We start from the raw sequence: 17,116 nt of genomic DNA, 5'->3' as shown, positions 1-17,116 counted from the left end.
CATTGATTCACCTGGAGTGCCCTTAATGAAGGAAGAGAAAGACTGTTATTGCAGCTAATTATTTCCTGGCAACTTGAAATCATCTGAGCAACAATTTGTGAAAAGCCTCCGGGAATGACCTCATGTTGTGTTCGCTATTCTCTGCTGTGACTCAGTGAAGTTTTATCCATATGAATGTAAACTAAGACAGTCCTGTGTGGTTGTGCTTCCTTTTCTTGGACATGAACTGATGTCATATGACACAAAGACAAGCTGGGGTCTTAGTCCTCTAAGATGAACTCAATATACTAACTTCACTTTAATGGTTTATGTGCAACATGATTAATTTACAAAAGCATAAATCAACTGTATTTGAAAGCAGCTTTACTTTCACTTGCCATGGATCATTTTAGTCAATCTTTTGCATGCAAACTATTGAGCCAATCCTTCACCTCTTTTTCAGTCAGTTTTGGTGGATGAGCAACAATGTCTTCAGAAAAATAACAAGTGTTACAAGTTGACAGGCTAATACACGTTTTCACAGTATTTCAGATTTATGTATTTTTCTTTGAACCTAAAGAATGTATCACAGAGACGCCTTTGGTAAATGTGAACCAAAAAAGTAATGACTTAAACACGTCATCTCTAACTTGCTTCAACAATTGAGGAGAAGAGGAATGAGCATTGTGTTTTAAAGGCATCAGTAAAATAAACTTACAGATTTCTTAATAACTGCTGTAATCCGATCATCTTTGCCATAAGACGGGGTTTTCCAGGTGCTGCAGAAATCAAAGATCTGATTCTTTGAAGAGCTTTTTCCTGGAGTCTCCGAGCATCCCTCTTGCTTGTGGTTTGGAGCGCTCGCCTAGAATATTACAAAATAATTCTTATTGAAGCAAAACTGATGACAAACCAAGTGTCAAGTTGTAATATTGCAGACTTTCCTGTACCTGCTTGTTGTTTGTTTGTGACAGCTGACTGATTTTCAGAGACAATTCTTTCTTCAAGTCATTAAGCTCTTTCTGTAAAGTTTCCTGGAAATAAAAACATAGATGACTTTCTTGGAGAAGGTATCACACAAGCTCTTTGAGAGAAACACCAAATGTTAACCGCCATTAATTTAAACAAGGACATACCTTCTCTGCTTTTTCCATTATCAGCTGTTTATCTAACACATCATTTTGTGTTTTGAGTTTTGAGAGATCCGACTCCTGTGTTCAATAAATGTGTTTCAGGAAATGTAAGAATGTAACTTGATTATTGATATAAGTATTCTATAACATTTATACACATTGATTTTTGAGATCATCATACCAACAATTTCTTGTTCACGTCAAGCTCTGCTTCTTTTTCTTTAAGCGTCTGGTCACACTGGCCCTGGTGAACACAGTTCAAGTTGCTTCCAAACAACATTTAATAAGATCGTTTCCAGACATCATTACAAAGAGTTGATGATCTTACCTGATGTTTATCCATCACGGCCAACACATCAGCTATTTTGTGCTGACATTTCAGTTCTGCTTCTTCCTTCTCCTTAACAGCCTCTGCTGCTGATAACTGGAGCTCTTGCATCTGCAGTAGACAGAAGAGGTTTTTCTTTTCCATTCAGGAGCTGTAAACATTTGTCATAAAACTGCAGTCTAAATGATAGACGTGACCTCTTTCTCAAGCTCGGTGGAAAAGGTGGATTTTGCTTCAAGATCCTTTTGTAATTTCTGAAGATCTTCATCTTTCTGTCTTTGACAGTTCAGGGACTCTTCGTAAAGACGGTTGATCTGAAGGCAAAACGAGCATTGATGTTTAACACAGAGTTGTTGTTTTTTTCTTTCTTTTTTTGATAAAGATCAAGAAATTCTACTTAATTTTTACCTCATGGGATTTGGCAGTTTCTTGTGCAATTTGTCTTTTTAGCATTTCATTCTAAAACAGGACAGAACAAAAAAAAAAAAGAACACGGTGTAAATTAATTCTTTTTAATCCACCGTACATAAACAGATTCACTGTCATTACAAACCTCTTTCTTGTATTCCTCCTCCTGGGCTTCGAATTTCTCTTCAAAATTATTTTTGAGATTAAACAGCTGAAAAACAAATTAGTCAAATTTAGAAAAAGATAAACATTAACATCAAAATTCAAGATTCTTTAGTTTTCTCAGTCACCTTTGTTTCCGCAGCTTTAATTCCCTTTTCTTTTTCTCTGATTTCCACCTGCAGATTCTCAAACTGTAAACAAAAAGCACAAGTGGAATCCTCAGGTCACACTTTCACATGAGCCATATTTCAAAGCCTTTTGTTTCTGGAGATATCCACTTTGAAAGCATACTTACATTTTTCTCAATTTTCTTCTGGACTCTCTCAGTTTCTAAAAATGTTGCTTGCATTTGGGCTTTGGCAGAATCGGACTCCTCTCTAAGTAACAGAGATGTAGAGTTATAAATCTCAGAAATGCACAACGACATGGTTTTAGGTCTGAATTGTGTAAACTCACCGTAAACACAGGTTCTCTTTTTCCAATCTTGCAAATTCTTTTTGGAGCTCTGCTGCTTTCTCCTCACTCACCTAAGTTTCAGATTTGCCATTCATTAACGTTTGGTACTGAGAATTCTAACAGGTAGCGTACTAGGTTACTATGTTCAATTTCTTATGTGTCCAAGCTAGACCTTACGTTTCTATCTTATTTTTAAAAAAGTATTTTCATCACCTGCAATTTGTGGATTTCCTCAGTTTTCTTTGAAAGCTCAGCTGAAAGTTCCAGTATTTCGTCTCCGCTGGCATCAATCTTGGCCTCAATAGATTCGATGGATTTCGATTTTATGTCCTTAAACAACACAACAGTGTTCTGCACTCTTCACAACATATTTATTGGTTGATCGAAATAATTATTTTCAAAAACTATCAAATGCTCCTTACTAGCTCATCTTTGAGGGTATTGATCAGCTCATCTTTCTTCACAGCCTGTTCGCTGGCCTCTCCTGTGCAGTGAACCACTTTTTGATATTATGAACAAGCATCAAACAAAAAGTCTACATATATCGTACCAATGCTACCTGCTTTACATATTAATTGAGTATTTACATTTATAGCACAGAAACTTATTTTTATATGACCTTTCAAAAAAACACTAAATAGGTCAAATCTTTTAAGTGCTGGAGTCCAAAAATCCCCAGATTGAAGCTAATAATCCATCAATGATCTTTTCACAGTAATCTTACGTGTTGACTCGTGTAGCTGCTGGCATTGCTTCTTAGTTTCATGGAGCTCATCCAGGGTTTTTTGTAGTTTGTTTTCCTTGTCCTTAACTTTTGTTTGAAGGATTGCAATCTGTGAAAACCGGAGTGACCCATAAGTTATTTGTGGCAACATGTTTGCAAATGAAAAGTTCTCAAAGCACCTTAGAAGAAAACTGTTTTTTTCCAAACTGACCTCTTCTTCTTTCATCTTATATTCTTGCTGATATTTCTCCTTTAAATCTTCATAAAGCAGCAAGTCCTCTTTGACTTAAAGACATGATAAAAGCAGATCTATTGTTAGTAGACATTTAGTTTTTGTTTTCTTGTTTCTAATCTGGCAGAAGAATTAGTCTTAAAACTACTCTAACATTTGAAACTTCTAAAACAATCTTATGTACCTTTCTGCATCTGTTGTTGATTGTCTTCTGCTTTAATACCAAGGGTGTCAAACGCTTCAATTAGTTTCTAAAAAGAGAAGCAGAAAATCAAACACCCAAACAAGTTTTTTAGCCATACATTCTTATGATTGAGATTTAGTTGAGTTTCACCTTAATACTCTCACTGTTTTCCACAGAGAGTTGATGAGTTTCTTCTCTTTCAGATTCAACTAAAAAGAAATCAAAACTGTTACAAAATGTTTCTGCACAATCCAAGCTGGTTACTTTAGGAGCATCCGAGATGATTTTACTCACATAAATGCATTTTCTCAGCTGAGCGCTGAAACGTTTCTTTAAGGATGCCACACAAGTTGCTTGTTGTGTTGCTTCTGCATTTGAAAGGTTGAAATATTTAAACTTTGCAGCAGGATTGTCAAGTTTAGCTGGTTTTCAAAGAACAGTCAAACAAAATCCATACCTGTTCCTTAAATCCTCATTTTCACTGAACTGTTCCAGCAGCTTTGTGCTCAGGCGTTCATTTTCAAACTGAAAAAAAAAATAAAATCACACATAAAATTAAGAATAAAAGATATTGAGAGTCAGAAAGAGAAGTCACCGAAGCACACACCTGTAACTCTCGGATGGCTTTCCGCTGGCTTTCAATCGTTCTGTTGTTATCTTGCAGCCTCCTGTCCTTCTGCACAATGTCAGAGTCAACTTTGACCTTCCAACACTTCATCTTCTCCACCTCATCAAATAGCTTGAAATAAACTTGAGTGGAAGTGTAGTCAATCTATAAAATATTCACAACGACAAGCAAATACACCTCGCATCAAAATACACAACGATCCTACAGTGGCCAAGTGATTCCTCCTAATGTTTTGCCATTTACGATAATACCTCTTTTTCCATTGGTGCAACAACTTTCGTTTTGGCAAAGTCTATTGAGGAAACAAAACAACAAATCCAAAATTTAGATGCAAACTTTTGTTTTGGAATCACGCAGCTGTAGTTTTAATAAATGATTGAGTTTCTTAAAAAAAAACCACAAAAAAATCCCCACCTGCTCTGATTGGTTTAGTTGGTGCGACCAAGCCTGTGTTGGAAAAAGGCACGTTTTGCTCTTTTTCATGACATTTGCTGTAACCCTGGTGGGAAAGAGCAACACAATAATGTTTAAATTCTCTTCATATTTTCATAATTGCTATCAGACATCAGCGGGTTGAGGTCATCCATCTGAGTTACAATTAAAACTGGCTTGCAGTGTCATTCTTTTTCTGTATTTGAGGATTTTACACAGTAACTTACCAGCTGCTGCATGCTGTTGAAGTCACTGCAGCTCTCAGCTGTTTCCTGGGGTTTTTCTGCACACGTCTGTCCGTTACTCACCCTGGGTGGCATCCACAGCTTGAAGCTAAAGCCACGGTCTCTCTGCATTCTGAAATGACAGTGTAATAGCCGCTATTGTCTATTAAGTCCTAAACAAAACAAAAAAAAACAAAAACTGAATTTTTCTTAGTTAAAAAATGCAGAGATACTGGAAAGAATGTGTGAGAAATGTAAGAATGCGGTTCCACAATTGAATCGTCAAATAAAGTGAATATTATTAATGCTAGTTAGCAAATTAGCCGCACCTGCTTCGACCACGAACGCGGAGCAAAACCTGCATGGTTTATATGTTAAATTTAGGGTCCAGCCTCACGAAAACTAACTAAACAGAAGGTTGTCACTGACCTAACTTCTCTTGAATACATACCTGAAGTATTTTTTTCTTTTTAGGAGTACTGACCTCGCTGTGTTGAGTTTACCTGGTGAGAAACACGGACTGACTTGGCCAGATAGAACTGAGGGTGGGCGCTCGGCGCGTGCCGTGATTTGCTCCGGAAAAAGTTAACGGTCGTTTGAATCGGACGTGTTGATGCCCAACAGACCTTCAATCGACGTGCTTCCATTATCGGACACGATGTGTTGCCTTTTACGGGAGTAGGAAGTCAGCGATACAAACTGCTTGAACCTTTATCACTCACCAACGGTTTGTGAGATTAAAACAAAACAAAACAAAACAAAACAAAAATTGAAAACAATACAAGGTTTGTAATGTACAAACGTAAATTGCAATAGCAACAATATTCTTTTAAACAAATAATAAAATAGCACAGATAAAGGAAGAACAAAAAAAACAACAACAATAAATCAATGTGACAGACTTCATTGGGATATTTCGTGTAATATGAGACATAAGACAAACAGGAGAATACCTCTGTGTGGATATTGATAATTGATATTGATATATATATATATATATATATATATATATATTGTAATTAAATTAAGAGAATCAAAATAATGATCAAATTATAATCAGAAACAACCTAATGAATGGAGTATAATTTTTGGATATGAAATTTCCCTAATAAAATATTGAGATTAACAGGAGTGCATGGTTACTTGTCTTTGGATTCAAAATAAGAAATAATGTTTTTCAAGTCAATATTGACTTTATGTGTTGTTTTGTATAGAATATAGTGCTCCAGTTCTTTCCAAAATGCACTACTGTATGAGCAAACAAAAAGCAGGTGAGTTTTCACGCTCAGATTCAGTTTTACAAAAGGCACATTTGTTACGGATGTCAAGGAATCTTGATGTATATGTGTTTGGTGGATATATGTTATGTAGTATTTTTAAATGTAATTCTTTGACCTTTTTAAAAGCAACAAGCCATGCCTTGGGCCAATTAATATCCACAGAAAGGACACTAAAAAAATCCATTGTGGTCTTATTTTCCAGTATTATAGAAACATTCCCTGATTTTTCTTAAGTGCCATAGATTGAGGCCTTGCAGCTTACTGAGTTAAATAATGACGTGAAGTTTGACGGACGCTGGTTTGAATCCCTAAAATTGTGACCCTAAATTGCTTGTACATACTAATTTGAGTGTGATTGTCTGTGATGGGCTGGCCGCTAGGGTCTACACGCAGCCTTACCACACTTACAGAAGATGGATGTAATTGCAATCCAAACAATATTCTCCATTATCCATTTCGGGATTGCAGGGTACTGGAGCCAATCACAGCTGACTACGAGCAATGGCAGGGTACATCCAGCACAGGTCACTCATCCACAACAGGTCCAAAACATATGTGTTAATGACATGTATTTCATTATTAATAAAGATTCATATTATTTGAGTTTAAAACATGAAATTCACATGCATTTTCAATAAACTTTTTTTTTTTTTTTTTTTTATGAATGGAAGGCTGTGCATCAATGAAGTTTGACTTATGTAAACATTACAATCATCAAATCAGTTAGACAATTATTGTAGTAGTTCAGCCGACGCAATGTTTTGATCAGGACCATGTTTGCACTGATATAAAGTGATTCCATGCTGTGGAGGGATTTATCTTTCTACACAATCATCAATAATGTCAATGAAGTCATTGAATAACTTACTTCTTCCATCTAGGCTTATCCCAAAAATTGAAAACAGTAAACTCTGATCTTACTGTCAAATGGTTGTTTATTAAGAAAACGTGTTTGATTTTTTTTTGCACACATATTCTTTGGGAATATCACACACAGCAAGTTTTTAACAATCTTGATATTATCAAGGTTATTATCAACTGACACCATCCATCAAAAAGAAATGGACCATGAAATTATGTTTCACAAACAATTGTAGGATTAGTATGAATATATATTTTTTAAATAAACAAAGCTATAATGGCATGACAGTGTTTTCAAGACATTTGTAAATTGCTTTTTGCTGACAGGTTCTTGTGACGAATAAAGTTTATTTAAAAACAAAAAATGCATTTCAGAAATTACAACTCAAGCAAAGTTAGGTGCATAGCATGTATTTGACAGATAAAGTGTATCTTCAGGGGAATAAAGGGTGTCAAATAACATACACTTCACAAGCTCAGAATAGGATTATTATGAAGGCGTTATTGTGATATTAACTACCTTTAAATAAATGTCATGACATTTTTTTAAGTGGCATAAAAGGCACAGCTAAGTTCAATACCCTCAGCATGAATATAAGAGGTTGTTTTCTTTAAAATGTCGATTATTTATTAGCTTAAAGCGATTTAATAGGCATCTAAATATTTTATATTGAAATGCAAGTGAGGCAATGATTTCTATGGCAGTCTCCAAAAACAAATGCATTAAGAGAGAGAGGAGAAACGTTGATGTGGCCTGTTTCACCGAAGCATCAATGTTTCATGAACAGGCACCTCACAGACAGCATGAAATTGAACAAAAATGTAAGCTGACAAGGTACAGAACATTAGACTGCGTCTTCTGTGTTCTTAGCCTCTGCACCCTCCTTGACAGCACTGGCCCGGCTGGACTTCTGTTCTCGAACTCCCATCCTGCCCCTCCTCTCCTCCTCCTTTTTTTCTTTGTCCAGCAGCCGATAGTTGAGTCCCATTCCTAGAAATAGGAAGACACCGGCGACGAGGACGAGAATTCCACAACCCTGGTACGTGTACTTGTAGTCGTTGTAGATGTCTTTGAACTTTCCTGAAAAAAAAAAGAAAGAAAGTGGTATTTCATAAAAAAAAAAAAAAAAAACCTGTTGGGCCGTGTTTGTTTTAGCTGCATAAGCAAAAATTGAAAATGAGCTGGTTTCACTCACCAAGCATTGGGGGCCCGAGCAATACAGGGCCGCACTCCACAATAGTGACGAGCCCAACGGCACTTGAGAAACGTTGCGCTCCCACCAGGTCCATCAAAGTCTCAAACAGCACTGAGCTCAGCCAGCCGAAGGCAAAGCCAAAGAAGATGGCGTAGATAATAAACCCTTTGTAGTCAACCGATATTGGCGCCAGAACATGACACACACCATTAAGTATCACAGAGGCAGCAAAGAAATATTGTACTCTGGGCCTGACCCACTTGGTGTTGGCCACGATACCCATAGAGGGTCGTGCAACCATGTCAACAAAAGCCAGTATGGATAATAAAAAAGCTGCCTTGTCCTTGGGAATTTCTTTACTCTTGGCATAATTAGAGAGGAACACCAGAGGTGTAAAAAGACCAAAAAACATGATAATATTGCCTGTAATATAAAGCAAAAAGCCACGGTGCTTGAACAAAGAAAGGTCAATGAAGCTATTGACGGTCTGCATGACAGTCCTCCTCTCAGTTGTCTTCTCTGGAGGTTTGGGTTTGGGTCCTATTGGTCGCATCAGGGACCCAGCGACACAGCAATTGAAGAGAAGGCCACCCAGGATTAAAAAACTTCCTCTCCATCCAAACTTGTCAAAGAGCCAGGTGTTAATAGGAGCCATGGTGGAGAGAAACACAGGGCTGCCAGCCATAGCAAGCCCATTGGCAATGGGCCGCTTCTTGTAGAAGTACTTCCCAATCATAGTGAGAGCGGGGTTCAGGTTGAAGGACAATCCCAAACCTAAAACAATCAGTTTAAAAGTATTAGTCTTTTTTTTTTTTTTTTCAAGAAAAATAAACCTGTCACATTTAGGGTTAAAACAACATTTGGACAAATAGCTTTTTTGGTGCTGATATTTTTTAGGAACACTAGATGGCAACAGTGCACAGTACAAAAAAGAATGAATCATGACCAAACTTGAAATAAAACAAAGTTAAGATGAGGTACCTCCCACCACACCGATGCAGAAGTACAGCGCATGAACAGTATTGCAGAAAGAGGCAGCAATGAGGCCTGCTCCAGACAGGCATCCACCGAACATCATAACTGGACGACTCCCATATTTATTTACCAGGATGCTGCTGATGGGACCTGAAGCACAAAGACATGCACAAATAGACACTCAGATATGACTCACTTGCGCTGTTCAACATGTAACCACCAGAGGGCTCCAGTGTGACTGCTGTGGCTCTGCAAATACAGGAAACTTCTGCAATCATTTTTGTCAGTGCTGCACTGCAGTAGATGTGTTCGTGTGCCATTAATAATGCGATTTGTCAGAAAAGCTACGACTACAAAAAAAAAAAAGCCTCAATGAAAGAATAATCTATCTGGTCCAGAGATTGAAAAAAAATGTGGGAAGTTTTCTGTGGGGATTCTTTAATCTATCCCTGACACATGATTATTGGAAGTAAGTCAGTTTGGATAAGCGTGTTAATGTGATTGTTTGCAGGGCATTTTGACTAGTATGTGTATGAGGGATAACAAAAAACAACAACTTTCTGTCTTGGCACTTGGTTTCAGAAATAGGCAACAGTAAATTCCCTTGTTAAGATGAAGTGCATGCAGGTTTGAACATCAGCTCAAGAAAATTGCAATAACCCAAATGGCTGGGATGCATAGAGGGTTCAGGCCACAAAACACCATCTCCATCTACAACAACAACCTTAAATGAGTATGAGGATCCACAAAGAGGACACTTCTGCATTGCTGCCAACAACCCACCCCCCCCACCCCCCCCACCCCCACCCCACCCCAATGAACCTAAATGGAAACTGACAGTTTTTGTTTAGAGGTTGTCCAGACTCATTTGCCAGCTTGGTACAAGACAAAAGGTTTTTAAATTGTAATGCAGGCAGTCTCCGCACAAACAATGAGTTCTTTCCTTCTGCTTTGCTGGGAGGGTTGCTTAGGATAAAAAGGTTGGAGACAAACCAATGTAGAATATTATGAACGTAATGAATCAAAAATTGAAGGAGTACAGAGGTACGCAACAGTCGGCTGGTAATGAACTTCTCCTGCCGACGTGCTCAGAATAGCTAACCTACGGACTCAACTGACATCTACTCACAACACGCGCAAACATTTACTCACTTAATCTCAATTACTTTGCAGAGCTGGTCTCCCTCTTTTGTGTGTTTACTTGTAATAATTTGCATTAATAAACAAAGTGCACCTGAACATGTATAAAGATCACATGATGCCAGTGTGCTGCCAAGAAAAAGGCAAACAAACAAGCGTATTTACACTGCTGATGAAAAAGTGTTAACTAACACCTTATAAAGTGAAAGTCAGATTAACTACTGCCTGCGTGTCATTCTGCAGCTACTTGTTAAGGGAATGTGTTTTGGAACAATAGGCAGCATTGATTCCTTTACAGGGAACACGATACTTCCCTTGTTCAGTAATGTTGGCTTAAGCTGGAGGTGATGCTTTGCTCCCCTTTGGTATGCACTGGTGTTTTAACTAAATCACATAAGTGTGGCAGCTTGTTTTTATAGGATTTAACAGTAAATAAAGTAAACGGCAGTATGTTTTGCAGTATTGCACACAATACATAATTTAAGTTTTTTTTTATAGAGTGATTTATTTTCTACTCTGCAAACATTTAGCAAACTAAAGTAAGTTCCAGGAAGCATCTCTAAAATTAGGTGCCTCAGTCATCATTTTTTCCTGTTTGATCACACATTAGAGTAAAGACAGCGGCAGTGTTTTGATTCCAAAGCAGACAGACTTGCGGGACGAGGAGTGTTTCCTTGAACTGGGCTTGATTTGTATTGAATATCACGCACATGAATAGAGGTTTACCGTCACCTGACTGACCAGACCCGTGTGACATCAGCCCATTCATGTCGTCTGTGCAGGCACTCAAACAAAACCCCCTGGTGGTCCCCCGCGCTCAAAGCACAAGGGAAAACAATGCTTGAGAGTACAAAACCCGGCCCCCAAATCCCATTTTGTGAGCTCCAGAGACAGATGATGTTGCAACAGCACTTCCAAGGAGGAATCATGGTATTGTTGTTACAGTACAAGAAGTGTTAATCTGCACAATGGTTGTGATTCTCTATTGACACAATCAGTCTGAAAAGGAGCTCTATAGGCCTGTACTTCAGGAAAAAATACAACATATGGATTTGCTTTTAACTGAACACTGCAGTGATAAATCTATTTACAGTTCAGTCAAAAGCAAAAAAAAAGATAATCTATATATATTTTTATTACATGTGTTAAATGTCAAGTGTTACCAAACATGTGTTCTGTGTTTTCAGGTTGTAGCTCACCTCCACCGTACATGACAGCTAACATGATGGAGGAGATCCAGGACACCTGGCTACTTGTCACATTGAAGATCACCTCAATCTCTTTGAAGAACACAGTGATGGACTTCGGAAACGCATAGGAGAAACCAATAGAGATGAAGGCCCCAATCACCACCATCCATCCCCAGCCACCCTCAGGTGGGGTGTAGCCCACAGGACCTCCAACGGCAGGCGCCATCTTTCTTCTTCTTCAAATTCAGATGGGAGAACCTTCAGAAAGGAACGAAGACAATTACTTGCTTAATTACAGTTTAAAGATCAAATAGTTAGATGGATGAACTCTTTTCTTGCCTCTTTCTGTTCTTGTAATAATGTGCAAAGGAGCTCACACGAAATCTTACAAGTATGCAAAACGCACGACTCAATCATAAGGTTAACTTAACACTTTTAACTTTGTATTTATTGGTTTTTCTCTTTCTTTTTTGTCGTCTGCTGTGTCTGAACTGTAGCAGTACAGTCTCTCCTCAGAGATTCCATCATAAACTGATACCACAGCTTTTGCAAGTCTGTTCTGTTTTCAGCACACTGAATGTTTATTTTTAAAAGCTGGTTTTTCCAGCCTAATTTCATCATTGGTTGAAATTTGAGAGTACTGCATAAAAGTTTTAGTGCACTAAAAACCTCTCCGACTCTAACTTCTCCTGTTTGTATCAAATGGATGATGAATAAATACTAATAATAACAAAATTGTAAGACTTTCCATTCCATAAGTTCTCAATCATACATGTGTACAGTATCATTTTTCCCAGATACTATTGTGCCCCATGCTCTCAGCTTTGTATATTTTGCTCATTGTGGAGATGAAATACAAATCAATGGCTGTTTCACAATGCTGATCTCAGTATGAAGTGACCACTTTGGTGTTTCTGGCATCTGGAGACTACGTGCTTTATTCACTGTATTTCACTCTGTGAAATTCAGTGTGTGCCCTCTAGACTAACCAATAAAATGTAATGAGTATCCAAAGCTTTTATGTTACCTGCTGTGAATATGCAAAAGGAAGAGGATTTTAAAACCCATATTTCCCTAACCTACTCGCAAACCTTTAAAAAATAAAGACGTCATTTATGGTGTGGCTTTGCTGGGAATTACTGTCTGCATGTATTCACTGAGCTCCCACCTGCTGATCTCACACAGTTCCAGTTTGAAGGTGATGAATAAGAGTCCATCCGCAGAGTCAAACAACTTACTGTATTGTTTACACAGGGGAGACTATCCGGAGAGAACATCGATCAGACCACGAACACAGGTTGAATTCATACAGCTCAATAGCTGAGGGCTATGCGCTGGAGTGGGTGATGATATAAGGTTTTTCAGCCAAGGAGGACTTGATTTGGTTGATGAATTGGTTTAGGGCTCTGAAAACTTATTGGATAAGCCAGTTGTGCTCAGCAAGTAGTGAATATTTAATGCATTAAAGAACTGTTGTTATTGAGCTGGGATTTCAGGTGCTACAGTGCAGCTGTAAATGTGCCTCCTGCATTATTCTACAGCCGCTATAGGCGATCGAGGGGTATGACAGGGGAAACAAAACAACTGTATATCTCTTTTTTTTTTTTAGTCAGTGTTCACTTTGCAGTCACCACATAAATGAAACATCTTTTGAGGTGAATGTTGATGTACAACACTTTGGGAATCTCGGCACAACAGAAGAAATTAAGAAAAAGGCGAGCTCAGTGCTGGAATCCTCTGATCTCACTGCACTTATTGTCACATAAAGTCACTACTGATTTGTTTCAGCCTGTCCTTTGTAATGTGCATTCCTAGATATTTGCAGATCAGATTGATATTGTTTAAAAAGTTTTTTTTTAATGTCGTTGCAAAGACGAGCATCAATCAACAATTTCTTTGCAAAGTGGAAACCTGGTTGCAGACTCCTATGGAACACAGATACTTAAGCTGATATCATTTGTTTCACTCAAGCTGTTCAGCAATCAGCATCTATACCCAGAGGTTTAAGTTTACAGCTTCCTAATGGTTTTAACATAAACCTCGATACAACATATACATCCTGCCATTGTTTGACAATAATGTTTGTATGTTTTCTTTAGGGAGGCTACTCTCTCTGGATATTGATGCCGTTAAAGATAGGGCTGGTTACAATGGACACACTGGTTTTATGTGAGGCTCTTGACAGATGTAAGAGGTTTGTTCTCACCTTAAAAAGAAAGCATACGTGACTGTTGTGGACTTCACCACTGTTGCTTTACTCTCTTTGGATACCGATTTGAGAAGGCCTGAAACCAAAAGCAGAGACAAGGTTTCCATAACGTTAAGGGGGGGGGGGGGGGGGGGGGGGGTGTGATGGCAAACCTGCAGAAATAATTAATAGAACAGATCATTTCATTCAAGAATTGATGGCTCGACACTGATCTTGAGCGATCAAAGTGCCAAACACTTCAGTTTGAATGCAAGTTAAATGAATTTATCTACATTTGATAAAGCAACAAATTAATTGGACTGATGGGCAGAGGCCTGAAGGCAAACTGCTGTCACAGAGTAAACGTCTAAATGAAGGAGTCCAAGTGTGCGGCCCTCAAAGTGCCACTTGACAACATACAGTGTACACATACCAGACAGGGAGGACCCAGCAGAGGTACAACACATTGTAGATTCCATGCGTAAAGGTCACACAGCTGAATTGTTAGAGCAGAGCTACTTTATATTTGTTTGGCAACAACACGATCCACTCTAACCCCAAACGCTCTGGTTTCACGACTGATCTTATAGATTTATAGATTTGTCATCAGATCATCATCATCCTCCGCTCTGTGAGAAGTAACAAAGCTACAACTCTTCATGGTTCTTGAATTTAGATATATAGATTTGTACATGGTGCTAGTAGGCAAGTATCACATTAAAAAGCAGCTTAAATAACCCAATAAGAACATCACATTTTACAAACATTTTGTTGAAGTTATTTTTTTTTCCATCTTAATTTTTCCCTGCAGCAACGCTGTGGGGCTCTCCTGAGCCCAAGGTTTTTAATCTGTGATAGTAAATCTAGTAGATTTGTCTGATTATTTATAGATGAGATAAATATTTGTACATGGAATCACGACGAGGTCATTACAAGATGAATTTTAACATTGACAAAGTAATGCATATTTTACCGATACCCAACTTGAAAAGGTGGAAAGTGATGCCCGGGCAAATGTTAAATGTACTCCGTGTTTGTGTGAAGCATCTTACCTTTGCAGGAGCTCTTGAACAGGGACAGATGAGCTCTGAAGACTGTCTCAGTTTCACGCTAAGACAACACGGACATCACTGAAGGTGACTTGGTTTGTTTCACAGATACTTAACAAACCGTCTATAAGTCCAAAGACAGTCCAAAGGTTCCCAGTCACACCTCCACATGAGACTGCATATGTTCCAAGTGAGTAAAGTTGAAGAGTTGAGTCCATTCAGTGCCCAGATCAAACAGGTTGACGATCTGGACACCGTGGAGCAAAATAGTGAGGTCAGACAAGTTCTTATTGGCCGTGTGAGGCTGAATGCCAAGCCCCTACAATACTTTCCCCACCCCTCTGTCATGTGCACAGCACTCACACAAGGTCACAGTAATTCACTGCACAACACCGTAGTTGTGAAAGAGGATATAGAAAAATGCCTGCACTGTAAAAGATAAGATGCTTTGCGAGATGCTGATTTCCTGTTTCAGCTGATTTGTCAGTGCTATTCAATTGAATATTGGAAGTAACAGCTTTAAAAAATTAGGTTTTATTGAAACAACGGCCATTGTTCAGCTCGAACACCTGAAAGAAAGACTTTCGAACATTTCAGGGGTCAGTCCTGGTTGAGCGTTTCTCCACAAGTCCCTCGGGAACTATTAATGAATCTGAATCGGGGCTTGGGGAAGAAAAGGCCCGAGTACATGAGGTTATTCAAACAGCATGTACTTGCACAGTGCCTTCAAATTCTTGATACCCTTGAACTATTTTTTCTTCATGTTTGGCTGTTTTATGTTGTTCGACTCATTTTTCTCTTCTCCGGTGCTTTTATTGCTTTTCAAACAGAGGATGCAATTTAATGTTTTTTCCTTGGCTGCCATTTATTCACAAGGGTAGAGTTTGAAGCATGAAAATGGATTTGTCGGAAAAGCATTCATATTTGCAGACTAACACATGTATGCTTATAGGAACGCATGCATACAATCCGCCACGCTCGACAACCAATGAATAATTTAATAATTTCTAAACACAGGGACAATCTAGGTGAATCTATGGTCATTTGCAAGTTATAAATCTGTAAGTCATGTAACTTTAAGACGAACAAGCAATCTAAAAGACATGACAGTTTTATCAATATTTAAGCTGTTAATCCTCTGGTGTTATGTTGTATATCACAATTTCCACAGGACATATGTCTCGCTTCACAGGCAGTCTCAACATTTGGTCCAGATATATCCATTCCCACCAAACAGTTGGCATTTTTCCCAGAAATACAATAATTTGTCATTTTCATAATACTTGTTAATATCAGTGGAAGTAGGACATCCTTTATTCCCAAGTTCAAGAATAACAAACATCTTATAAAGAGAAATCAACAATCGGTGCAGTCATCAGAAATATAGTTTACGTGGGAGTCCCTACAGTGACACACTTACAGTGAAAACAAAACTCCCAAAAATATATGCTTTTCTTCATGGAGTGGTCTCAGTGGCTTTGGAAAAAAAAAGCAGTTCCAGAATCCAGAGACAAGATACAACGGTTCACAATAAACCCAAATGTTCTTTATAGCATAAATATTTCCCTGTACAACATGTCTTTGGAGTAGAAACCAGTTTGCATGTTCTCTGTGTGCTCATGGGGGTTTATCTCCGGGTACTCGGCCTCCTTCCAACAATCCCAGCATCTACTGGATTAATGGATGATCATATGTGTTGATGTCTGTTTCTCTCATTTATGTTAATAAGGTGGTCAACGGTGACCAGGATGTTTAATCATCAAATTTATCACACTGAAAACTCACATTTTCATAGGCATTTACAAGTAAATCCGGAGAGGTTGTCACAAGCAGCTTTGCTGTCATGTTACTTCCACAGGCAATTTCTTTTTTTTTTTATCATCTGGCCCAAGTATGTCTGATGGTTTGGTTCAGGAGGACTTTCAAGTTCCAGCTGTACTTACTGCTCAATGCTGATATAGCAAAAAGTACAGAGTATGCTCAGAGTCACCACACTAACATGATGGTTACCTTGGGTGTTTGGATTAAAGTACTGCTGCACCAGGAGCGCAGCCTCTCAGAGCTGTTGGCATGACTGCGGAGTTCCAGTCTCGTTTCGGCATGCACACTGTTCACTGACATTTCTGCTTCCGATCCAAAAAGGACTCAAGTGTTTCTGTCGGATTTAACTTTACCGCCTCAGTAGGATTTTCCTTTGTTCTCCCGAGTATATCTTTTGAATGAACCGTGATTGTCAAAACAGAGCCTGTCTCATTTCCTTTTGCAGCCCCGTTGAAGAATTAATATCTTTTTCCCATCAGGCAGCAGCTATGTGGAGGTCTACGACCTGCTCACTCTACGAGCATAA

General features: G+C 38.4%; 1 protein-coding gene across 1 annotated transcript; it reads right to left on the bottom strand.

Moving 5' to 3' along the window:
- Positions 1–7,089: 7,089 nt before the first annotated feature.
- LOC308107989 (monocarboxylate transporter 1-like) lies at positions 7,090–15,032 on the bottom strand. The gene is made up of 6 exons (XM_080460631.1): positions 14,773–15,032; positions 13,739–13,817; positions 11,542–11,790; positions 9,209–9,352; positions 8,228–9,001; positions 7,090–8,112 (listed from the first exon to the last, which is right to left on the bottom strand). The coding sequence occupies exons 3-6, from the start codon at positions 11,756–11,758 to the stop codon at positions 7,877–7,879; spliced, it is 1,371 nt and encodes a 456-aa protein (XP_080316757.1). The 5' UTR covers positions 11,759–11,790; positions 13,739–13,817; positions 14,773–15,032; the 3' UTR covers positions 7,090–7,876.
- Positions 15,033–17,116: the final 2,084 nt, after the last annotated feature.

This window comes from Lipophrys pholis (genome assembly GCF_963383615.2).
Source record: "Lipophrys pholis genome assembly, chromosome: 4".
Classification (NCBI taxonomy): Eukaryota; Metazoa; Chordata; class Actinopteri; order Blenniiformes; family Blenniidae; genus Lipophrys; species Lipophrys pholis.
Note: the sequence above shows the minus strand (reverse complement) of the source record. Positions and strands in the feature narration are given on the sequence as shown.